General features: G+C 37.2%; 1 protein-coding gene and 1 long non-coding RNA gene across 4 annotated transcripts in view; one reads left to right on the plus strand and one right to left on the minus strand.

Annotated features, from left to right (window-relative positions):
* Positions 1-1,574: 1,574 nt before the first annotated feature.
* Positions 1,575-25,668, minus strand: CXXC4 (CXXC finger protein 4). 3 transcript variants are annotated; one of them, XM_070433223.1, is made up of 4 exons: positions 25,403-25,668; positions 25,206-25,280; positions 21,367-22,703; positions 1,575-3,204 (listed from the first exon to the last, which is right to left on the minus strand). In XM_070433223.1, the coding sequence occupies exons 3-4, from the start codon at positions 22,444-22,446 to the stop codon at positions 3,160-3,162; spliced, it is 1,125 nt and encodes a 374-aa protein (XP_070289324.1). In that variant the 5' UTR covers positions 22,447-22,703; positions 25,206-25,280; positions 25,403-25,668; the 3' UTR covers positions 1,575-3,159. The 3 variants fall into 3 exon arrangements, with proteins under 3 accessions (XP_070289324.1, XP_070289325.1, XP_070289328.1); XM_070433224.1 differs by lacking the exon at positions 25,206-25,280; XM_070433227.1 differs by lacking the exons at positions 25,206-25,280; positions 25,403-25,668 and adding an exon at positions 22,976-22,988.
* The window catches only part of LOC139022158 (uncharacterized), a 76,707-nt gene continuing 72,348 nt past the window's right edge, over positions 21,406-25,764 (plus strand). The window contains exon 1 of the long non-coding RNA XR_011473610.1: positions 21,406-21,683. This is a non-coding gene — a long non-coding RNA (uncharacterized lncRNA). The remainder of the gene's footprint in view (positions 21,684-25,764) is intronic.

Here is a 25,764-nt window from a genome sequence, read left to right on the forward strand (position 1 = left end):
TTTTAAGGTGTATTGATAGTCTACCCGATCTATATTCCATTTTTATATTTTAAATTTTCTTGGTGCTGAATATAAAACATACAGTGAGGAATTTTAAAAGTTGCCTTTCATTGGTATTTTAAAAATCATGAAAATGTAAACCTTTAAATCATTCCCTTAGGGTTATAATGATATGCTTTACAGCTCTTGGTACATAGACTTAGAGAAAGGAATTAGAGTGAGGCCGGAAGAGTAATATCCTTCTTCGACATCATCAACGAGAACTTTATATGCACTCTACATTATATAAATAGAGTTTTAGCAAAACCAAAGAAATGGGTAAGTGTAAAAGAACACTGTCAAGAATAAGAACATATAAGAGAATTAAAGAAAAGCTATACATTTCCATTTTAATAATCAACAGATTTTCTTTCATTAAAAAATTGAATTGACATGTAAAACACCACATTTTACAATATACAGATTCATAAGTTCTTTAAGAAAACGAACAAACAAAAACACATCAAGACATGCAACACTAGCATGTATTTTAGACTCTTGGTACATTGCTATGAGATCTTTATATGTTACTGTACGCCTAATGCAGTCTGAAGGGAAAGAAGTTTGCTTCACTGCTGTAATAACAATCATCGTTTTCCAAAAAGCAAGGCAAGCTTCCCATTCAAGTGTGAAAGTTAGTTTTCACTTACTTGTAAAAATTATCAAATTGATTTTAAAAATAAGTAAAATAAAAAAGAACTAGAAATAATTCATATAGCTCTCTTCTCCCACAGCTGGAATAGAAATTCTATCTAGAAATCCTCAAAGGAATATATAGCAAGTGGAAAGTGATCTCAAAACTAATATACAGCATGTTTTAGTTTGCGATTATTTAATTCTCTTCTCTAAACATGGATAGGTGTAACAGATAATGAATTTTCCTCAAAAAGGCTTTTGGACCATAATTGTGGACCTTGCATTCATATTCCAGGCAAGTTAAAGCACACTTTAACATTGGCATTTGTCAGCACCTTATCCATCCCTCCCTCCAGAATTCTTATGGTGAATGCTCCTTTCATGTTTTTTAAAATCTCCTCTGTTCTATTACTTCCAATTCAAAACTAGAACTAGCCTTTTAAAATTATTCATCTGCTAGGCTTTCTAAAGTTTTGCAGTCTTTTTCATCACCCTTTCTCTTCCCAAGTTATTTTTCTTTACATGATACATTTTCCTAACATTTTTCAAAAGGCTAATGGATGTGTAGGCTGAAATAAGTGGATAAAAAAAACAAAAAATGACAGTGACATGGCAACTTTGATTCTCTATGTGTTTTTGCTAAACTCTATTTTATTGCTGAAGTTGAACAGTCTCTGAGAAAGAAAGAAAGAAAGAAAGAAAGAAAGAAAGAAAGAAAAGAAAAGAAAAGAAAGAAAGAAAGAAAGAAAGGAAGGAAGGAAGGAAGGAAGGAAGGAAGGAAGGAAGGAAGGAAGGAAGGAAGGAAAGAAAGAAAGAAAGAAAGAAAGAAAGAAAGAAAGAAAGAAAGAAAGAAAGAAAGAAAGAAAGAAAGAGGGAGGGAGGGAGGGAGGGAGGGAGGGAGGGAGGGAGGGAGGGAGGGAGGAAGGAAGGAAGGAAGGAAGGAAGGAAGGAAGGAAGGAAGGAAGGAAGGGAGGAAAGAAGGGAGGAAGGAAGGAACTTCTTAGGTATCATGTCATCACAAATAATAATTGTCCTACTTGGACAGCCTTAGGAGCCCCAACTGCCATAAGCAAACCAAATTCTACATGTAAAGGTAGCCCGGGTCCTATGAAGCATACTCCTTTGTGTTTAGGGGTTGTTTACATTTATGGAATTCTCTGGAACCACAGCATCCTTGATGACAAGAATGGGAATGGGAGCAATGGAACATTCCACTGAGGGCCTAGGGGAAGGCCACTGGTCCAAATAGGAGGCTATGAGAAAGGAAGATAACAAAATATTAAAAAAAAAACACCTCACTTTTATGAATGTGTTTAATTCCTTTTACTTAAAAATATACCTAGCCATGTCTCAAGGCAGAAGCTTTGATATGTTCAAAATGTAAAACAAAACTACCCATTTAATATCATACATGGAGTTAAAACATGTGGATACATTTTATCAAGTGTTTATTTTTCCTACCAAAAAAAAATAAAAATAAAAATAAGGCAAAAAATAAACAAACAAAAAATACAGCCCCTGCTGCGCTAGTAAAAAAACTCAGTCATGGATTTCTCCCCCTACGATATGATACTTTATTCTGTATCCTAGAAAACACTGTTTTAAAAAAATTTATACAACTGATTCTGCATGTTCCAACTACTCAGAGTACTCCGCCTTACAGTGCAACCCAAGACAAGTCAACTACACTAAGTATTTGGGAGGTATACCCTTCTGTACAGCTCGTTTGTAAGCAATGCAAGTGCATAACCACTACTCTAATATAGTGCTCAAAAGATTAATTGAAACTTTCATCACATCTTCCCTCCTATAACAAATACAACTGCAGGTAGTTGCCGGATGCATCATAATCTTTTCTTCTTGTGAAACTTGGCATCGAATCTCTACTGAAAGATGCATGGCAAAACATGCCACCGCTGTTGCTGCTTCTAGAAACAACTGGCAAGAAATATTTAAAGCTAAAATTTATTGCTCCAGATTTAACTCGCAGAACCACACTGTTGTGTACAAACTGTTAATCTCCATAGATGCTCAGACGTGATTGTCTCCTTGTGTCTAGACACACAAAATACAAGCTGCTATCTGTACAGTTTACAGTACTGAAACACATATATTTGAAAATGAAGTATAGATATGTACTTTGCAAAGATACATGATTTTACAGCAGGGGTTTACCCAAACTTCTTTTTTACAGCCACTTTCAAAATAGACAACACCGTCACTAGGATAGCTAAATTACATCAAAGAATCAGTGTATCCAAAGTAAATAGACTGGCCAATTCCCCGAGCTCCCAGATTATTTTGATATGTCTTTTTTTCTTTTCTTTTCCTCTTTTTTTTTTTTTTTTTTGAAGAAACCCCTATACATAAAATGAAAATAATATCTGGATATTTTCTTCAGTGGTGGACTAAGCAGTTCCTTAAAACAAGACATTAGTTTGCCCTTCACTTCCAAATGCCTTGAAAATAAGATAGACTACTGCTTTAAAAGAACCATCGGAATGCTTCGGCGCTGGGAACAGGTGTTCTCTATAAAAAAAGAGCAAGAAGACAAGTTAAGCTTACTTTCTATGCCAATATAAAATTAGAATTTTCTCCTTTATTCTTCAGCAATAGTTTTAGTCAATAAGGTACAACATAAAGACTTGTATATTTCAACATTTAATAAAAAATAGATGGTCAATCTTAGAACACTACAAAAATTAGAATATTGAATTTAATGCTAACTTACTAAATATAATGATTAAAACTCATTGGTCTAAAAATAGAGGAAACACAGTGTAGAACAGGGATAGCTATTAGAATGAATGGGATGGTTCATGCCATTAATAATAGGAGGACCAGCTAGAAAGTGTCGTTAAAATCTGTACCTGCTACATACACATGCACCCTCTGTAAGACCAATGTTTAGAACTCAGTGAAGTTATTTATTTTTTGTTCTGGAGAACTTCTTTTATGACAAGACCACAATAAACATTACATAAATATTACTTCTATCACTTAACAACTATTAATGCTAAATATTCCTACAGATAATCTAATCAGAACTAGACTGACAAAATATATCACTATTTTAAAGTGATTCTGCATATTCAATAAATTAATATCATCTATATGAAACAAACTTATACTAACCAATGATTCTCAATGGACCATAACTACCCTTTTGTACCATAAAAATACTACCATGTTCCAAAGGAATAATAAACTAACACCAAAAGTTTGAGCAACCATTTCAACAAAAAGCTAATAGTTACAATGGGTTTTTTTATTCAATCGTAGTTAAACTATTGAATTTTCCTCTATATATTAACATTATAGCAATCCATCATGCCACACTCGTTTTTATAAAACAGAATCCCATAGGTACATATTGAAGGTACATAAGAAACAAGCTAAGAGGAAATTCTCTTATAAGGGCAAATGAGAGTTAATTTTCTTCCTTGTTAAACTAGTCCAACCAGCCTGTGTATACTATAAGATGGCTGCTGAGGATAAATAAGTAAATTAATTGTATGTTGACTGTTACAATAATATTGAGTTAGTATAGAAGAACATGTACACACACACACACACCTTATAGAGTGTTAACATACAGTGTTAATAATATTTGAATTTTGTATTTCAGAAAATACATAAAAAGTCCTACCACAAATACTTTTTGATAACTGGTTAGCTTTCATTTACTTTCTCACACATGCCTTATTCGATTGATACAGTCCTGTAGTAATGTCATCTAAAAATAAAAGTGTACTAATTGATCAAGATGTTAATTGAAATTTAAATATATAAAATAATCATTTTGGAAAGCAAAACTGTTTTCACTACCTGTACTTAAAATATTTTTTTATAAACTGTCCTCATAGCCAACACAATAAAGTTCAACATGAATATGGTAAGAACAAACTAATGGTATCTAATCCCAATTTGCATATAGGTATATATGTATAAACCAAAATATTTAACTTGTGAAGCATTTTCTTAAAGCACAAACTAAAAGGTCGTTGCTCCCACAAAAATGCTACTTATCTTACTAATCTTTTACTCCCCACTCCTTATGGTTTCATCCGTTTCCTTCTCTTCAGGTCACTGTGCATACCTGGAGCCCTATTCGTTGCTTGGTTTTTGAGAAAAAAACCTGTTTATTGCTTTCTACGCTTAACTTTTGAATGATAAATGTAATAATGATAAATACTCCTACATGCACTTAACCATTATTAAAGGAACTATGAATAAGAAACAATATATTCATTCTAATATTTATGCTTCACACACACACACACACACACACACACATGCACAGTAAATGCAAACTTAGTTTGTAACAGATGCTAACTTGCTGCCTGATGCCAACTAAGAATATATTTTATTTATGTATGCATACTTATATAAATGTAGTCATTTTTAACAAGTTAGATCCAAGCATATCCATGCAATTACAGATTCACATATGAAAAATAAAACATGTGCATTTATATTCACATATATTCACATTTACATGTATGGTATATGACACAGAGATGCCAAATTTACTCTCAGATGCCAACTGGAAACAAGATTGTAAATATATGCTTATATAATTTTATATCTTGATAAACATATGTTTATGAAGATAAACAAAAAAATACATGGAATACATTTTTTAATGAGATGAACTCCTTATGTCTTAGATATTTTAAACTTTCTTTTCCAGCTCTTTGCTCTGCCTGTGACCCTTTCCACTACTCACTGTTATTTATAATATTTTTAAAAAGACAGCTTTATAAAATGCCACCTGGGCTGAAAGGTCAATGTTGTGAGAAAAAAGATAAGCACTTCTCAATGCTTGTTGGCACAAAAATTAGATAATGCAATGAGAGAAGCAGAGAGCTGGTTTTCTATACTAACAAGATCTGTCATAAAACAGCTCTGTGATGTGGGCATATTACTGTGCATATGTTGAAACCAGCACATATCTCTACATAAGGATATGGACAACCCACTGCCCCAGGGAAAGGAAGAAGGTAAGCAGGGAAACATGTCTTAAAAATATTTCTCTTTTATATTAATATCTTTGATTGAGGTCATAAAGCCTAAAAAATGATTAGGTGGGCACCATTTAGAACAAATTTTCAAGGCATTCACCAGAAACTTGAAGTGATACTTCTCTAACAGTTTTACTAATAAAGAGTAACAAAGCTCGTCAGTGTCCCATAGGCCACAAAACACAGGATGCAGAGCCAATCTCCTGCCCAAATTTTACTGGGCTCATTGGAAATTTATGTTAGGCCTGGACTAAGTTCTTTTCAGGATGGGTGAAGCAACACTGTAATATATTAGTTTAACATCAGGCAACATCTTGGGTTAAATTACAGGTTTCTGATTGTACTAATTTGGGGATATATCTTCTCTAATTCTGTCAGCGGATGAGGTCGTCTTTATCAGAGGGTTTCCATTTTAAATGGGTGGGAGCTCTGGGGACCAACGTGGGGGATTATGCACCCCGACCAGCTAGCTACCTTTGGGTTATATAAATTCAAGAGTCCCAGCTGGGGAATCACACTCTTGATGAGATTACAGTGACTTTCTGGATCTCAGTGATGCTTGCAGGAAATCGTTATCCTGAGTGACAGGAAAGCCAGATTCCCCAGGAAGGGAAGGGGGCGGGAGGTAAAGAATAGAACTGAGTTGATGGGCATTGTTCAAGGCAGCCTTCACTGCTCATGCAGGTGCAAACACTGACGAACAGCAGCGTTGCTCCCAGGAGGCCTGGGGAGCCGTCTGCAGCCCCCCTTTCTCTTTCCGGTTCTGCTATAAAGCATCGTGTTCCAGAGAATTCATCCCTATATGAGCCAGATATGAAATGACCTTCAAGCTTAAGTGAATGCCTTCTGTTTCCCTCCTAAATAACCTTAAAAAGCCAGCACATTTCTTTGAATAGAAGAATGATATAATCCAAGTCCAAGCACATTTTACATTTACTTTTATATTTAAGAAAAAGAAGAATACATATCCATGTCCCTGGAAGAAATGTAATTCGATTTGATTTTCATCAAATCAGCAATGAAGAAATAATTAAATGACATAAAATAAATAAGATTCCCAAAAGCTGGCACTTTAAGGATTAAGCATGTTTCTTTTTTTATTGGTGCCTGCTAAGCAGTCACAGGGACTATGGTATCTTCTGGCTGATCAGGGCTTTACATTCTCTTGTTAAAAATATATCAAGCTTAATAAAAACTTACCTCCTAAAAAGTGAATTTGGAGGATCTACAACTTTGTATATATGAACTATATTGGATTGGCTATTCCTATCTAGATACAATATGTAAAATGTAGCAGTATTCTGGACACAATAAAATGCATTATTTTTAATAGAGCTAGACATGAGTTTTCAAAAAGCAGCTCAATGTTAAAATTTAGTTCAGAATGCATGTTATAAATTGAGATAATAATTATGACATTAGCAAATTCTGTAACTAAAGTTAAATATATCTTTACATTTACTCATACACTTTGAAATCCAAAAGTCTCAATGATTTGCCTATGCCTTCAGAATTCTACTGTGAAACAGGATGACTCTAATGCAGTGATTTCCACATGGAAGTCAGTATTTTAAAGCACCAATATTCTTACACTAATTAAAGAATAATTTCCTCCAATCTCATTTTTTTTTATTAATAAAAGAAATATGTCATCCAATAGTTTTCTGATTCCCATATATAATGATGCTTATCTAACCAAAAGCAAAGACATTTGAAACTGTACTTAGCCAATGCAGCCTCTTGTAAACTATTTTGAAATATTGTTCTCACTATGAGAAGTTGCACTATAAGTTTTTAAACTCTTGGGCATCCAAGGCCTTGGGATTGGAAACACCCGCTGCATTTGATTTGCCTCTTCGTGCCAGAATTTGAAAATCTTAACGAACCACTGAATGTGGCAATAAAACATATCTGCATCAATATGACAAAAGATAATAGTAAGTCCCATTGCTTGCTTTTAGGTATTTGATTATATTTGCTTCAAACTTTTGGATTTTTTAGATGAACAAAAGGAAAAGAATTCTGGGTGGTGGGGAAAAAATACTTTTTTCATGATTTAATTCACAGTGATGCTAAAATATCAAGTTATTTAGGTTAACCATTTTACTGACAAAATTTCAAAACCCTTTTACTGACAAAATTTCAAAACCTACCTGGCTAAATGGAAAACTGTATATATATAATGAATGTGAATACACACACACATGCATATGAATACAAATCTTTGGATAATTAATTGGTCTAAAAGGATACTTAGCAAATGTTAGAGATGCCCCAAAATGGTTTTAGCAGAAATATCTTCCCAGATCCTATCTATAAATAGCATATTTAAAAATCATAATCCAGCAACTATAACAGAATTATTAGCAAGCACAGATAAAGCATAGGTAAGTATGAGAGACAATTTATGATAGATGATAAACTCACAGTGCAGTAATTTACTATTATATTCAAAAGCAACTTTATATTTTAATAATACCTTAATTTAAAAATATGTGGGTTGATGTATGTATACACTGTTTTCACTTTTAAAATTATATCTAACTTACTTTCTCCTTCCTTTCTGCTGTAATATATATGTAATATACATATGTATTATATATATGTGTGTGTATATATATATATATATATATATATCAGTTCAACTTTTCTCATAATTAAGATTCACTTCTCATATAAGCTGTATAAGACTGGTATACTCACATCTTATTTTGGCCATTATCCATATGGAAACTAAAAAACACCTATCAATATTACCAGTACTGTAATGGGAATGTTAGACCCCTCTTTAAAAGGAGGAAAGCACCAAATAAGTAACTGGATAATTTTATGACCTGATTTTAGGGGGCCTTAAATATGATTATAAGGAATATTTTTCTTTTTTGATTTCCAAATTGACAGCTGTGGCCAGGGTTCCTCTGATTCATGGTGGAAAACTGGAGATGGCTTTTTCATTAGCATCGATTCTCTGTGGGCTGTGGCTCCTGCTACTCCTCCTGCCTCGGGACTAAGAGGGCTCTTCCTCCCCACCCTTGAGGAGCACTGCCACCCTGCCACGGCGATGGCATGACTTTAGACTGGGGTAGCAGGGCTTTAGAAGGTGAGCCCGGCTAACTTTGATAAGTGGAAAGATGAGTTTATACATTACGTTGTACAGGTACTAAGTCAAGTCAATATGACAGGAGAGCTGGTTAGGGAAACAACTGTCCAAAGGGAATTTGTGGATGGGGTAGGAGTGAGTCAGCAGGAAGGAAAGTAACAGCTTAATTAACATCATGATTCATACTCATCAAGAAGTGACCAGGAAAGGCATTTACTTTGGGCCCTAGTATCAAACGTAACTACTTTATTTAGGCAATCTCTTGATTACTGCAAATATAATTATATTTCAATTAATTTTGGTAAAAACACTCCAAACCACATCATTCCAAGAAATAAGTACATTTACTGTATTATAAGTAGGTAGTTTAGTGATTAAAATGTTCTTGGACTTACAAAAACAAAAATGTAATAGAATGGTACCTGCAAAAAAGGAATTTATTTCAATGACCCACAAATTAAAAAGGCGTTTCTGAAAAATTATTTTAAAAATTATTTTTAACCTTATGTATAAGAGGGAGTGTGAAAGGAAATTAAAAGTAAAATTGAGATTTAAAGAGCAAAATTTAGGTTAATGAAATGCATTCTGTACTGTCAAGGATGATTAAAAATATCTAAAGTTAATTTCATCTGTATCTGTTTATACGTCATTTATGAATATACATAAATATAAATGGTTATATTATAAATAAATCTGACCCTAGCTGGTTTGACTCAGTGGATAGAGCCTTCGGACTGAGGGGTCCCATGTTTGATTCCAGTCAAGGGCACATGTCTGGGTTGTGGGCTCGACCCCCAGTGGGGATCGTGCAGGAGGCAGCTGATCAATAATTCGCTCTCATCGTTGATGTTTCTATCTCTCTCTCCCCTTCTCCTTTCCTCTCTGAAATCAATAAAATGTATTAAATAAATGAATAAATAAATAAATACATCTTAATACACACACACTGCTGAGACACAAGTTAAGTAAATATATCTCCCCTCAAAGTCTCCCTATTAATTCCTGTTTAATAAAACAATACATTTAGGTGAGATCACTGAAAATCAGCTATTGAAAAACAAAAACATTCTTTTCATGAGCACGTTATTGAATAATTTTGAAATATTTTGGTTAATTCTGAAGCAGGCAGTGAACTTCCCTGTTTTTTATTGGAGAGAAAAAGAAAGATTCCTATAAAATGTGAGGAAATAGGAGGGGACTTAAAACATATTAAGTGCCCTAGCCAGTGTGGCTCAGTTTGTTGGAGTGTTGTCCCCTACACCAAAAGGTGGGCCAGTTCGATCCTGGTCAGGGCACATACCCAGGTTGCAGGTTTGATCCTAGGTCTGGGCTTGTGTGGGAGACAACCAATAGATGTTTCTCTCTCATCTCCCTCTCTCTCTCTCTCTCAAAAAAAATCAATTAAAATATTAAGAAGTGATTTTTTTAAAACTATGATTTGGACAACCTCTAACTTATATTCAAGTAAAACACAATAGTTAGACCTAGCCTCTATAAGAACAATTCAGATTATGGTGCTTCACTTTGATTATTATAGGTCTGAGCATTTTTTAAATATTCATTTTTCTATATTATCTAACAAGTGGACATAGGTTTAATTGAAATGTTCTCTTAAGGTAAGCTCTGTAACATTTGGATACAGATACTGAACTTCATTTGGTTCAGAATTTTCTATGGCAAAAACCCAAATACTGAGATAGACCCAGCCTAGAAACCAAAGCATGTTTCATGTCCATGAATTACTTAGAAGAATTTAGAGAAAATTTCAAACATTTCAGAAAATAATGTATGTGGTTATGACTATACTTCTGAAAATAATATGTAGCTTTTGAAGTATTGCTTCTTTAGAAGTTTTTTTTTTTTAATAACTGCAATTGCTATCTGAATAAATTGGTCAAATTCACAACCGCTCTGACTTTTTGGTCTCTCTCCTTAATATTCTTCTGAAATAATAAAAGTAAAATGTATACAGTCAACAATTATTAGAATTTAATTTTATCGTTATTATACATTACTTAGCTCTTTAGAAACATATTTTGGGTAATCTGCCTCCTTCAGAGGATGTGCACTCTTAAGCATTGTCCACTACCATGACATCAGCAAGACTCAAGTACTTAGATTCAAATTTCTCCTCAGGGAATTTGCATGAACTACTTTTTCTGCAAGTATCATGTTCTCCATCTTTGTGCAGACACAGTCACTTCCACATAAACCAGGAAAGTAAATTAATAAGCCTAACTTTGTTTTGAGCATGGTATTTATAAGATATCGTGATTACTGCTCTTTTGTCATTTTTTTCTGGAGTCTTTTCTATAGGTGCAATTCTGTATTTTTCAGGAAGTCCTCCTTACAATCATTTAAGAGTTATACTACTTTTGAACAATTAGTTGCTGATGGATGCTGGGTAGCCTCAGTCTCCCTAAATGCCATCATTAATTTTGAGTTTCCCATCTTGGCCATTCTATGTTTCTAATTGCAGGCTTGAAAGAATTACTCTTAAAATAAAATTCAAAAAAAAAAGCACTAGTTTCTCTGAAACTACCCGCCCCCCCCACACACACACCACACACACACTTTGGTAAATAAAAACAATGCTAAATGATTCTAGTGGGTCTATACCCAGATTCATGGCATCTTTCCAAATACTGTGATACATTAACCATTTCCACTAATTTTTTATTTAAATCAGACAGAAGAAAATGAACTTGACCATAAGAATCCCTCCTGCCACAGGTTCCTACTGATTTCCCTTTAATCAGTAACACTATGGTCTGCCTACCCACCCACCATTTCCCCATCCTCCCTCCTTCTCTCCCCCCCCTTTATTCCTTTACTTCTTTCTTTCAATATGGTTCTTTCTCTTATTCAAGTCAAACAAGGGTTTCCAGTATTCTGTAAAATATGTTTGAAATAACAAGTCATTCTGTAGATTCTCAGTATGTTTAAATGTTTAAGGCAAGTATTTTTTCTTCATATTCCTAAAAAAATCTGGAATACTACATAACCACATGATGTAGCCAAGCAGAGATCATAGGTAGCAGTTTGTATTTCTTATCTGAGTCTGGGGAAGAACTAAGCCAGGGATGAATCAAGAAATCCCAAGATATTTTAAATAGGTGTGAGATGCTGCCAATTTTTTAAAAAATTCAATTTTATCATTTTTAGTGTGTCCATATCTTAGACTGAGAATTAAGATCATAAATATCTTGGATGAAATAAGATATAGAGTTAGGAAATTTACATGGATATTGATAAAAAGTAGTACATGTGTTTGTGTGTTTTTATCCACAACACTTACATCTTTTAGAAATTAACAGTCCCTACCTAAGTATTTGTTAAATTGAATTGATCAATGGCTTACCACATGCTTAGTAACACGTCATCCTATATAATAAAGAGCTAATGTGCTAATTAGACCTGAAGGCAGGTCTTCTGGAAAGACCAGTGGGTGGGGGGCGGGGCCCGGGGCTGTGAGCCGAGCCCCTTGCACAAATCTCATGCATCAGGCCTCTAGTGTATTCACAAACATACAGAAAAGGTACAGACCTGCTTATGCACAGTAAAGACACACTATTTATAGAAACACATTTAAACGTTACTCTTTATCTTGTGAACATTGTTCCATTCACAAATATAATTTCTCTCCTCACTACAGACTTGTTTGATAGTGTTGTTGCTGTCACTAAACTAGTGTTTTCCAAACGCTTTTGACTGCAACCAACAGTTAGAAATACATTTGACATAGCAGCCTAGCACATGCATGCACACACATTTACGGATACATACATAACTGAAACAGAAGTTTAGCAATATGTACTCTTACTATATGTGACACACTCATATTTTCTGTCCTGCTCTATTCTAGTCTACTTTACAAAAATCCTGGTGGTAAACAACACACACTGGTTTCATGGACCACTAATGTGCTGTCACCTGGAATTTGAAAAACACAGCTCCATGCCATATAAATAACATATTTATGTGAAAAGAATCACCGTGAGGAAAATCCAAAACCACTCCACTTCATAATGAATTTAACTCTCTATATAGCAGCCTTATATAAAATATCCAATATGCATTTCCATTGGGATGGAAAAGGCCAGTGTTCTCTATTTTGTTTTTCATGAACAAAAATTAGAGCAAACAAAGTATTTCATGTTTATTAGGAGTTTCTACATCTGCTCACTTCTCATCCATCTATAGGCAACTGAGAATTTTATCTCTTTTCCTTATTCTTGACTCCATTAAAACCATCACTGATCTCATTTCACCTTATTATAAACAAGAACATTTCCCATAGATAGGCCCTTCCCCAATAGGCATTCTTCTGCCACTGATTTACCATCCCTCAGAACCACCATTTCCACACAATTAAATGTACATAGTCTATTCTTTTAGAAATGTATTTCATCTCTTTTCACTATGTAAAGTTTTGGAGAAAATATATCTTCTTTGGAACTCGCCAGATTTGCTGAAATACACAGAAATGCCCATGACTCTTCCTGATCTATAAATACACAGGCCTTTCCCTTGTCATCCTACTTGATCTCTATTCTTTTGACATTATCAATCATCCAGGTTGTTTTTAAGTCCTTGAGCAAGAAACAGCACTTTCAGCACAGTTTTCCCCATAGTACGGCACTTTCTTCACTTTCTCAAAAAGTCTTTGGAAATATTAATGTAGATATTTAGGTGCAGATGAGATCTAAAAGAGATCCAATTTTTTTTCACCCATATTGGACGTATTCTGCTTTAGCTACACTTTAGAACTATTCTACTAAATGTTTTAAAGGCATAAGTGAAAATAATGTCAGCCATAGCACAAACTGTTGTCCTGGTCTCTAACTCAGCTGCCCTACCACTGAACGTGAACCTCGGCTCTGACTCCCAAACCAAATGTGCTGATAAAGTCATGGAAATCTTCCTTGTTTTTACAGTTTCCATTCTCAGCAAAACTTCTGTATCTTATCTCGACAATGTTCCTTCTAAATATGTACCGCATTGCTTCCTGGATTGAATATTCCTTTCTCTTTTGTTTTTAATGCTGTCTTGGTTGATATTTCAAATCTTTTTAGGGCTTATCACAAATTTCTCCTAGAAAACCACAGCCTTTTTTATTATTGCCCACTAACTTACTTCATTTTGTAACTATTCTCTTATTAAAAAAGAAAAAAAGAAAGCTCTACATAGTCACTTCATTCACTTATCTCAAAATGTATGTCTACCTGTTCTATTCCCCCTACACACATACTTATCTTCCAAAACAAAAGTAACTCTACACTATTCCAGTAGTTGTTAAATATGTTCTCCAACTAGAACTCATGATAAGCATTTAACCATTTTTTCCTTACAATGATTTTCTTAAACTCACTGATTCACATTTAGAATAATCCTTTGTGTCTGTCCAGATAGAGAAAATAATAGCCAAATGAAGTACTGAGTTAATAAAGTGACACACACATGCATACACATAATCTACTAATTAATGGTGGTGGTGTGCGTTTGATAGAGAAAGAGAAGGCACTAACTTGTCTAAATTGGCTCACCACATCTACTGACTACCTTGGGTAATTTGAAGTTTTCCTGGGCATTTGACAGACATAAGAACAGGAAAACTTGTTTACTGAGTTTATCTCTTTCCAAGTGAAATCCAGTCAGATCTTTGGTAAACTGAATGATTAAGACAAATGTTCAGAAAATGCAATACTCTACCTGAGCTTTAATGTCTACCTGCTCTAAGTAACATGTTATTGCACTGATTTATTTCTAAATATAATTGTTTTATACTCTATTTTTACTGATGACTTTAAAATAGGAATAAGAAATTGCATAGCTTCTTTCAGTATGCAAAGATCACAACCTATATGCAATATTAAAAAGATGTAAGGTACACTGATATTATTAGCCCCATTTTATAGGTGAGTAAATAAAGTCAGAGAAGTTTGCTGATGTATATAACATTGTTCAAGTGGTAATTTACTTTATACTAGTGGCTCTTCCCACAACCTATCATAAATGTGGTCAAAAGTAAATAAAAATATACTTTTTAATTATCCTATATAATAAAGAGCTAATATGCTAATTAGACCAAATAGCAGAATAACTGTCCAGACGACCTTCCAGACAAAGCCAGGCCTGCGAGGGCTGAGGCAGCCAGGGCTGTGAGGGCTGAGCCTTTTGCACGAATTTCATGCATCAGGCCTCTAGTAAATAAATAAAAATCCAAGACACCAGTAGAATGTTTTCTGACTATAATTTATATTTTGTATATATCAGCCAAAGAAATACATCTTTAGTATTATTTTTTTAATAAGTAATTGTTTGCTTTGCCATTTTCTTTTAAGTGAAAAAATGTAATGTGAAATCGGTGGGTTAGATATTAAGAAATAGAAAAACCCCCAAAATGTTAAGGCTCCTTCTCATACCTGGCTATGAATCTTATGCTCTTAAAATAAATTAAGAGAAAGCCCTGAAGTTTCACAGAGGAAAAAATATTTCTCATAATGTTTTAGAGTAGAAGTTAACAAGCCTGCTGGGATCCTTTTAGCCCCTGCAGAGCTAAGTCTTCAACATTATTAAATGGCTGTCGCCTCTGAAGTATGGTGCAACATAACTCAATAAACAACAGAAAACATATGATGCCGAATGCAGGGAGGCTTTTCGATTACCCTGCAGAATAATTCAATTTCAGGACAGGTGTTTGCATGTGATGGAACAAGATATGACTGAAGGATAAAACCACCCGTGTGCCCCTCCCCCAAGATTTTGAACCGCCTAAGGATCATAGCATAATGTTAGATGAAAAAGGATGTTAAGGATGAGCAGACCCGCCACTGCACAACTGAAGGAACCACACTACACATGCGCTCACCCTCAAAATTTCCCGATTACCAAAAAACTTTTCTGAAAACACATGGTTTTTTTGGTAAAAAAATGATATTTTCTGGAATGCTGTGCTTCCCCAGCCAAGTCATCTCATATTCTAATGAGTGACTGAACATCACACTTGTAACAAAGAAAGATTGTGCCATTCTTTGGGGTCAAATTTTGTCTTTTAAAGGCCAATTTAAAAAATAAGAGTAAAGCTAAAAGAGAAGTCATTCTTTCTCCAATTTGTATGTTTACATGGGACTTTTAACAAACCATGAATTTAACTTATTAATTTAACTCAATCATTTTATCTGCTGTATGATATATAATGAGTTTTTAGCATTTTGTATAATCTGAATAAAAATAAATGTCAGAAATGGAAGCAGATCTACTCTTGTGAAATTTATTGAATAGCAGGACATTTTGTATTCTTAAAATATGAATTGTCTTCCGATAAAAGTGGACTACATATTCAGACTATCTGACCTATTGAGGTTGAAGAGTAAAGTTCTAAGAGGACCAATTATTTCAGCACAGTTTATGAAACACTGCGACTTGTTTCTGGGGAATACTCAAATGGTTTTATGTTTTACTTCTGTAACCATAAGGAATATTCTACCAGTGTTTCCAGGGTCACCCCAACATACATCTTCAGTCTCCAAGCTGGTAAACCACAGCAAACATGGATGAAATGCCCGTTCTTTTGGACACTTTTCAATATTTAGTCTTACAGACTATTTTTATTAATTGTCCTGTATTTACCAGTCTGTAAGTCTGATTATATAGAACTTTTAACTTTTCATCCAGGAAAACAGATGGCTAAGACTAAGCAAAATATGCAGCAATACAGTAATCTACTCATAAAAATGTTTAAAAATCAAGAAACTTTTATTTCCCTCATCTTAAGATACAATTTCCATTCTTATTTAAAATATCCAAATGTTTTTATCTGATTAAAGTCTATAGTTTGTTTTTGTTTATTATTCTGATTGGCTTTCTGATTGCATTTTGTCTGGTGATGACTGAATTTCAAACAAACATTCTTATAGGATCATTTAAAAATGGATTTTAAGTGCTTTTATTTTACTATTCTTAATTAACATTCAAAAGATTGCTTATAATTTACATATTTGGATAGGTGGAGGTATTATTTTCATTTAGCAATTATCAAAAATGTATGGTTCTTTAAAAACAACTTTGACTACCTTATATTAAATCTGGTGGTGGGAAGAGAATTTCATTGAAGTTGTATTACAGTCATACCTTGGCTACAACTATATTTATTTTGTTACTTTAGTCCAAGCTAACCTTTTCTGTGCTTTTTTCTTATCCTATATGAAATTCAGTGTCTTATTTCTTTATTACATTCTAGTGTTACTATACTATTATTTTGTTTAAATATATTGAAAAGTTTTCCTTTCCCTTTGATAGTTATATATTTGCATTTTGAGATTAAAGCACAAATTTATATTTTCATGCAGGTATGTTTTTGATTCTTTAAACTGAACATTGAAACCTCCTCTAAATGACAAACGACTAGATGTTTCCATTTAAGATATAAAACCTATAAAACCTATATTTTACCTATAAAAATGTTTAAGTCACCAAACTTCAAAAACTCATGGCATGTTCAATTATCAACTCTTTTATTATTTAACTATACAGACTTTGAGTGTGAGTGACACACTTCTTTTACTATGATCATCAGATGAATTTCTCCAGGAAGTAGGTGCCATCTTCCTGTTCAAACTGCAGACAATGCTTGCTCCATTATTTTCCAATTGCCATTTGTGTGGTTGGGGCTCTTAAAACAGCCTACATACGAAATGTGTCCTACTACCCCCCCCCCCCCCCAAAAAAAAACACTCTCAGTTATCAAGTTGGGGGCAATATATGGATTTTTCCACCAAACCCGTTAGAAGTTCAACCTAACTTATGGAAAGTTATTGTTGGCCTGCGCATTCAGCAGACAAATTTTAAAGAGAGAAAAGAAGGACAATGGAATTGTCCTTTTTCCTGACTGTCCAGTTCCCCAGTCTCTTCATTCTAATGTGTCCCTTTCAAGTCCCTCCACCAACACAAGGGAAGCCTGGGTAGTGAGTGTGTGTGTGTAACTCACAGCAGAGCCAGGAGTGGGGGCAGGGAAATCTCCTGAGGCCCTGCTTACTAATGTAATTCCATAAATCAGCTAATGGGAGAGAAACCAGATCTGTGTGGTCTCTAATGCTGTCCCACAGAGATCAATCATGTCACCTGAACAATGTTCAGGGCCTAAGAGGCTGGGGCTGCCCATGGGACAATTTTATCCCTTGAGCTATACATATCAGGTTGGGATATTTTTAAAAAGTTAGTGTCAGAAACAGAACTGCTGTGAATACAAAAACTGAAAGATTACCTTTGTATGACACAAAGTGCTATTATGCAACTTATCATAAAATCACATGTTTCTTAAAGTATCTGGGACTATGGATCATTTAGGATCCAAGCTTTTAACACGTTTTGTCACATAAGGGGGATACAGCATTTGTAATAACTGCTTTAAATAATTAATGATGGATGATTTTTAAATATAGTAACTGACTAAATGAATGGTGTTATGTGCAAATATATAGTGCACAATATCATAGAAAAATTAAATTAGTCTTGTGTGCATTGTTATCATATGAAATATATTAAGGGAGTGATTTAATAGGCCTATTTCTGAGACATTAAGATGCTCTTAACCTGAGACTAGGCAGAAAATGTGGAAATAAAACAGTTTTTGAAAAGAATGCTAGGTGGGAGGCTTTAAAAAATGTGGGCAAGAATCCTAAAACAACCATGTGAGTGTATCTTCATTTCAGTTCACTCACCCAGAAAATCTGAGTATGCCTCCAATCTTTGGGATGAAAATAAGTCAAATAAAAGAATTGCACAGGAGGTTTGAAGGGATAAATAAGAATATAAGTAATGATTAGATCCACATATTTATTGGAGTCCATAATTTAAAGCCAAAAAATAGTAACTACTGAACTTACTCCTGAAATCCACAGGTAGCATCCATAATAAACCCCCAAATCACCATCCTCAGCTAGGGGGTCTATCCAATCTCTAAAACGTCTCCACAGATGATGAGAACTTACAGGGACCAAATGAAAGAGGGAAGCAGGCCAGTAGGAGGACTCTTCACCAACCCACCACCACTGCTGCAGCTTTGGTTCAGCCATGTGAGCCCTGTCGCTCTGACATGTGGCCAGCTGGTTTCCTAGAACCCTAACTATGTGGTTACACATGTGTTTAAGGCACTCATGCCACCATTGCTTTTTATTAATGACCTAGATAGAATCTTAGTCAATTAAACAAACAAACCAAAAACCTCACAACTTCTTTTTCTTTCTTTTTGACAAAGAACATTTCACTAATAATCTTAGCCTTGAGCCATGACCCATTCTCTGGTGGGATGAGTAGTATATAGTTAGGAGAACTTCTTCAGAGTTCTACAAAGAGAGAAATGTGTTTCCCCTCCCACTCGCACCCCACCTTCTGAAGAGCAACAGAACTTTTAAGCACTTGGATTTTAAAAAAATAAGAAAAAGCAATACTATCGAATAATATGTGATTGAAATGCCTAAGGTATCACAAGGTTGTGGGAAAACTATCAAAAGGAAATTTATGAAATGTGTTTAGACGGATAAATCAGCATAGAAACTAGTACAGAAAACCTATTGGCACTCACATTAAGCTCCTTCAGAGTAGTTATTTACTAATTGAACCAGAATTATTCATTGGTCCTATGAACTACATACCCTAAATCGGTATGTAGGCAGCACCATGTAGGGTCTAGCTAAAGACAAGGCCTACTAGCAACACCAAATCTACAATTCTAGACACTATCATAATTCAAAAGGAAAAATAAAAGACAGATAATAGTTATCAACCAGGTATTCACAGGAAATTTCAGGATGAACTGAATTTTCATTTCCCATGGGCCTTAGGAATCTAGAGAAGTTACAATAAATTGATCTAGAAAAGAGAACTAAAAAGTTAAAAACTAATTTTTGCGGCCTAAGAAAAGACATGGTGCTGCATTTTAATCATTATAATTATCTTTGCTAGCAGAGTTGCCAAATAACATGTAATAAACTGCTCTGGAGTAAAGTCAAACTTTCAACAAAGAGATGAGTACTCATATAAAGAGGAATATATACAACATTTTGATGGAACCGATCACAATCAATAATGCTATCAATATATACTGATTATTTTTGGAATCCCAAAGTATTTTTTGCTTTACTTTATATTAATAAATTTTTGTTGAAAAATCTGTATCTTATTTGTGTTCAAACTGCAACAAAGATCTCCAAATCTTATCTTTTATTCTCTTAAAGACCAGTCCTTTGTGGATAAAACTCCTTTAAGCAGTGTTCACAATTTTTTAAAAGAACATGTAGGTGCCCTTCTGATGATAACTTGTGAGAGCCACTATCACCCTACAAACCAGCCCACAGAATATTCCCAAATGCTAAATCTACCACCTGTGGTCTCATATTCATATGATCATCTAGCCATCTACTCTGTGAAATTTATCAAGAATCCAATTATGATTATTTGTCCACATTTCTTTGCTAAAAACACTACCAAAACCATTTACCTGTGGTTTTCCATTTCCGCTCTTTTTGTTTTGGTCAAGTTACTATTGATCTGTTTCCACCAAACACATCAATCTTTGTATTTAACATAATTAAAAGTCTAATTTAACATTTACTTTAGTGATCATCAGTACATTGTCTCTTGTAAGGACATATAAGAAAAGGAAACTGTTATAGACCATATAAGGTATCAACCAAAACTGTGCTTGTGTATAGAACAATTCTGTGACCACAAAATGGTTACTTTGTCCAATGCAGAGCCCAAGCATGTATCTTTTGGTAACTGAGTTCTTTCTGAAACTATGTAAAACAATTCTTAAAAAAAATTAGGATCACCTGTATTAATGAACTAATTGTATTCCTTTATTCTAAATCAACATCTCTAAAAATTGCAGGTGGCATTCAGCTTTCCATACTATTTCTGCTTTCTCAAAAAAAATACTAGATCTGCAGAAAATAAAATGGGAAACATGTTGAAGAGAAAAACTATTCTAGAAGCAGGTAGAAAATCCCCTTTAGAATCCAAGTATTTCAGCTTCCATGATGTGTGTGTGTGTGTGTGTGTGTGTGTGTGTGTGTGTGTGTTTCAATGGGCACATAGGCTTGTGTGCCACAAACTGGGTCCTCACTGTTATAATTGGGCCACTAGTAAGCCTCTCCTAGCCAATAAAAGTATATAGAATGTGATGTGTCCAATCCTTTGGGCTGAGATGCTTTCAAAAATAATTAGAAGGGGAGGGGGGTATTTTAACCACCAAGGAAAATGTTTTACCATCCTGAATGTGAAACTTCTGATTTTTCAAACCAATTACATCAGGTTTCCCTCAGAGATAAAAAGGAGGGACGCCCTTCCCATCTGGAGGGCGGTTCCACAGGAAGTGCAGCTGGGGAGGCGGTGGAGACGCTGTGCCCTCCGCACACCACCTACAATGGCATCTCACAGCCTGAATGAAGCTTCGGGAAAGGGGTACTGCATCTTGAAGCCAGACAAGAAGCCCTGAAGGGGAGAGGAGAGGGGAGAAAGGAGAGAGGGGGGTAGACTGGGAAACAAGAAATCATCTCCTCTGACCTCTAGCGAAGTGCCAGGTTTTTTCTTTAGCTCTTCACATTTTCTAAATTTGCAGATCTGGTGTCCCGTTTTGCGGTTCCTGCAACTGCTGCAGACGCCACAGTTGATGAGCCTCTTGCAGGGCACGCAGACCCCACACCTTTTCCTCTTCTTCTTGGCCGGGTTGGCTCCGCCAGCTCCCCCCGAGGAGGACGAGGAGGAGGAGGAGTGATTCTGCGGGCAGTCTGCCAGATTGGCAATTTGAAACGCACTGTCTGTGACGGCTGCTGAGGCTGCTGCGGGGGAGTGAAGGGCTGTCATGACGATGACCCCTGGAGGTAATGAGATGCCCCCTAAAGCCGGGATAGCGGAAAAAGTCCCCACGCGCTCGGGGAGATTCATTATCTCTGCTTCAGCAGCGCCGCATTTGAGCTTGTTCATGCATTCCCCCGCCAAAGGTCTGCAGTGTTCGGGGGATAAGGTGGAGAGGAAATTAGTATTTGCCATTTGCAACGACGGCTCTGGCGGGCAGCCAGCTTTCCCCAGCCTCTGGGAGTCGTTTCGGTGGTGCATGCTGGTCCTGCTGCCGCCGCCGCCGCCGCCGCCTCCGCCGCCGCCGCCGCCGCCGCCACCACCACCGCCGCCGCCGCCGCCGGCGGGGAGGATCGCCGAGGAGGAGGCGGAGGAGGAGGCGGCGGCGGAGGAGGATTTCCTGCCGCCCCCGCCTCCCCCGCCGCCGCCCCCGCCGCCCCCGCCCCCGCCGCCGCCCCCGCCCCCGCCGCTGCCCCAGAGCATGGCGGTGGCGGCGGCGGCGGTGGCCGCGTTGTCGCAGTTCCAGGGGGACATGCCGATGCGCGCGGCGGCCGCGGCGGCGGCGGCGCTGCTGGGGAAGATGGGGGTGGTGATGCGCGCGATCTTGGCCGCCTGCGGGAAGGCGCCCCCGTTGGTCTTGTAGAAGGAGGTGGCGAAGGAGCGGTAGCGCTCCATCTCCGAGTTGTAATCCACAAGGCTGTTCAGGGCCCCCTCGGGCAGGTGGCTCTCCTTGGGCAAGCCCGGGGCCTCCGGGCTCGGCCCGGGCTCCACGCAGACATTGGTGTTCATGGTGCAGGGGGGGAAGAAGGGGTGCAGGGTGGAAGTGGGGACCGCCTGGTCCGACACCGGGGTGGGAAAGGGGGAGAGGTGAGGGGGAGGGAAGGGGGTGATGGTGGTGTCGGGGTGGGGGTCGAGGCGGGAGGGGGAGGCGGGTCCGGGTGGGGAGAGCAAGGTGAGGACTGCTTTATTCCTCTCTGGGGCGCATTTCCACAGACGGTGAATTCCCAGGCAGCGTCTTCCTTTGCATTATCCTCCAACTGTTACAACTAAAATAAAGAAAGTCATTCCAACGAGCTGCACGAGGAAAAAGATTAAAAATAAATAAACAGCCTCCCTCACTATTCCGCCACAGACACCGAAAGCTCCCACATTCTCCGTCAGGTCGTTTGCATAACAATCATCAAGACATGACCCCCCCCCCCCCACTTCCCAACAGCGCTCCCTCCCTCCCTCCCTCCCTCCCTCCCTCCAGCACACCACAGCTCCTCCCCGCTATTCTTATAACCCTCCTGAGAAAATGTATTAATAGCCTAGATACCCAAGGAAAGAGGAGAGACGGGGGTGACAAATGCCGAGGGAAAAGGGCAATTGGAGTGCTAAAGACATGCAAATCAGGGGTGGGAGGGCGTTACTACCTAGAAGCAGAGGGCATTTAAACATTATGAAATGTGTGAACAAGTGCTGCCTGGGCATGCAAATGCTGTAAAGTAGAAAACAGCAATGGCTCTACGAGGAAAAGGAACAGGAAATTAGCAAATGAAGTACGGAGAAAGTCTACAATACAGCCGAGTATAAACTGTAAGCAAACACAATACAACTGAGAGCTAGGAGGCTGCCCACATACAATCTGAACTAAAGAGGCGTGGGGGGGGGGGGGGGGGGGGGAGAGAACTACCAGCTGCCACAGTGTCCTTCTGTGTCTGCGGTCATTAGTTTGAATCCCAGCACAGCTGGCTCTGTTAGGGTCTTAATTCAAAGGACCAAGGACAGGTCTCAATTGTACAAGCCATTTGGTGGTGGGGCTTGGTGGGGGTAAGAGGGTGGTGTTCTACTTGTTTCAAAGAAAGAAAAGAAAGATGGGCTCGATTTAAAAAAATTTTTTTTTAAGTAACACCAATAATGTCACAGGTTTTAAACCAACTGCCTGCAGCCTCCATAAGAATATTTCCAATAATTCCTAATGGAGGTTCCTGTCTCTTCCCAAGAAGAAAGCATAGGACTTTTTTTAAAAAAAATTTTTTTAAATCTCTCACAGTCACTGGTTTTTACATTAAGTAAATTGGGAAAGAGGGGTGTCTCTTAAGGTGTTGTTTACCTGAAGAAATAACCATCAAAATTATGTTTTTCTTTTGCTCCTTTTAAGAGGAAAGTTTAATGTTAACTGGATATTTGCATTCATCTCTTTGCTTACAAACCATTATTTTGCTTTAGGAAGAGGTATTTTAGTTGTTTATTCCAAAGGGAGAGGTACACCACAGCCTTTTAAGAAGAAAAGCAAAGACATAAAGTGTATATTAACCTAAAAATCCAGTTTCTTTGTTTCCAGATTATTATTTTTTTAGGCCAGAATATCTTTTTGTGACATCTTTTGAAGCCCACATATTGGTCTAGAATGTGGAGTTTGGGGAATTCTAAATGGGGCCCAGTAGTCTCAGTCTCATACATTCAGTTCAAAATGCATATCAATTATAGTAATTATGCTTATAATTAGATTAATGAACCATTTCTGCCCAAACTCCAAGTGCAAAAACTTCAAGACCTGCTGATGAGGTGCCCTAAAAAGAGGGGTTTATGTAAACAAATCCCTATTAGGCAAAGTAAATCAAGATAAGGAACCTCACCCCAGGCTGGATTAGAAGCTAGCAGGCATCTTTCAATCACAGCAAGTCCCTAATCACTCAGGAACCACCTCTGTGGTTTCGCATTAGGAAAAACTGCTCCCTTCAGAGCTCTCATGGCAATACAAAGGGTACCCCAAAATGCTCCTGGCTAAATATTCTTGATGCCTGGAAGGGGGTGGGGGAAGACACAGCAAGAATATGCATATAGCTTCAGTTCCTGCGAATCACATTATAACTCCAAGACCATAATAACTGCTACTCAGTAAAAACTAGTTATGCCAACCATGCATTAGATATCACATTGAGTGGAGGGAAAATTTTCAACCTTTTAGTCTTTTCGACCTTGTTCCACATAAAGACATAATTTAATAGCCTTTATTTTCCAGAGTATTAGAGTGGTGTTTCCAAACAGAAGCTTCCCTGGCTTTTCTTACTGCCATCACCTCCCCCTTCCTCCCTCAAGGTTTAATGCCACCAGAAACTGTAGAAAAGGACTGTGCCCAGGATCCAGGTCATTATTGTTTAATCAATGCCTCGCTGGAGCATGAACAAGGTACCTAAACCGCAGCTATTGTTTGGTTTTTCTTTAAAAAAGCAAAATAAAACACACAGATAACTCTAGTCCTATTCCAAAGCTACATTAGACATCCACACTTCATGATCCTGTTTTGCCTTCAAACAATGTGACTGTACATGTCTAATATTGTACGTCTGGTCTAGCAGAGACATAGAGATCAAAGGTCATATTTAACATTCAGGAGGAGGGGCGGGTGCAGATTAATTAATAAATTAATACAGCGACGCCTTTTATAGCTGGAGTCCAGCATTAATAATCTACTTTTACAATCCCAACGGACAGCACACATTTAAGAGAGAGAGAGGGAAAAAAAAAAAAAAGCCAGAGAAAGAGAAAGAACAATCACTTACCAGTCTCTTTTTATTTGGGGAGCCTTAGAATTTGCAGACGCTGCCAGTCTGCCTTTAATTAGTTGCACATCACCCCTAACACAAAGAAACACAAATCCAGATGTGTCTTGGCAGCTCCCAATTACAACTTTAATACTTGTAAACAAACTGTTGGGGAGGGGGGGGATAAATAAATATGCGGATCAAAAAAAAAATACCTGTAAATGGCTTTTTTTTTTTCTTGTTGCAGAGAGCAGGAGGAGGAGATGGTGTTAGTGGTGGGGGTGGAAGGAGGAGGAGGTGGGGGGAGAGGAAAGAGCGGAGTGTGCGTGTATGTGTGAGAGCGCGGGGCTGTTCTCCGTGGTCTCTCCTCTCCCAGCGCGTTGCTCTCCGTCCGTCTCCAGTCGCTGTGTGCGAGGGAGGGAGGGAGCCGGGGAGTCTCTCCTCGCTCTCTCTCTCTCTCCTCTCTCTCTCTCACCCTGCCCCCCCCCTTCTCTCTCTGTTTGTGTGTGTGTGTGCGTGTGCGTGTGTGGTTGCTGGGGGAGGGTAGCGCGGAGAGGAGGCGGGGGCAGGGGCGGGG

This window comes from Myotis yumanensis, unplaced genomic scaffold (assembly GCF_028538775.1).
Source record: "Myotis yumanensis isolate MYYU_CA2020_CCGP unplaced genomic scaffold, mMyoYum1.0.hap1 SCAF_1, whole genome shotgun sequence".
In the NCBI taxonomy this organism is placed as follows: domain Eukaryota; kingdom Metazoa; phylum Chordata; class Mammalia; order Chiroptera; family Vespertilionidae; genus Myotis; species Myotis yumanensis.

What these genes read in the sequence shown, in the direction of transcription:
- CXXC4 (XM_070433224.1), bottom strand. Translation starts at nt 22,446, where the DNA reads ATGAACACCAATGTCTGCGTGGAGCCCGGGCCGAGCCCGGAGGCCCCG. An exon ending in AACCTGGCACTTCGCTAGAG is followed by an intron (nt 3,205 to 21,366) that starts GTCAGAGGAGAT and finishes CTTTTTTTATAG; the next exon opens with AGAACACCTGTTCCCAGCGC.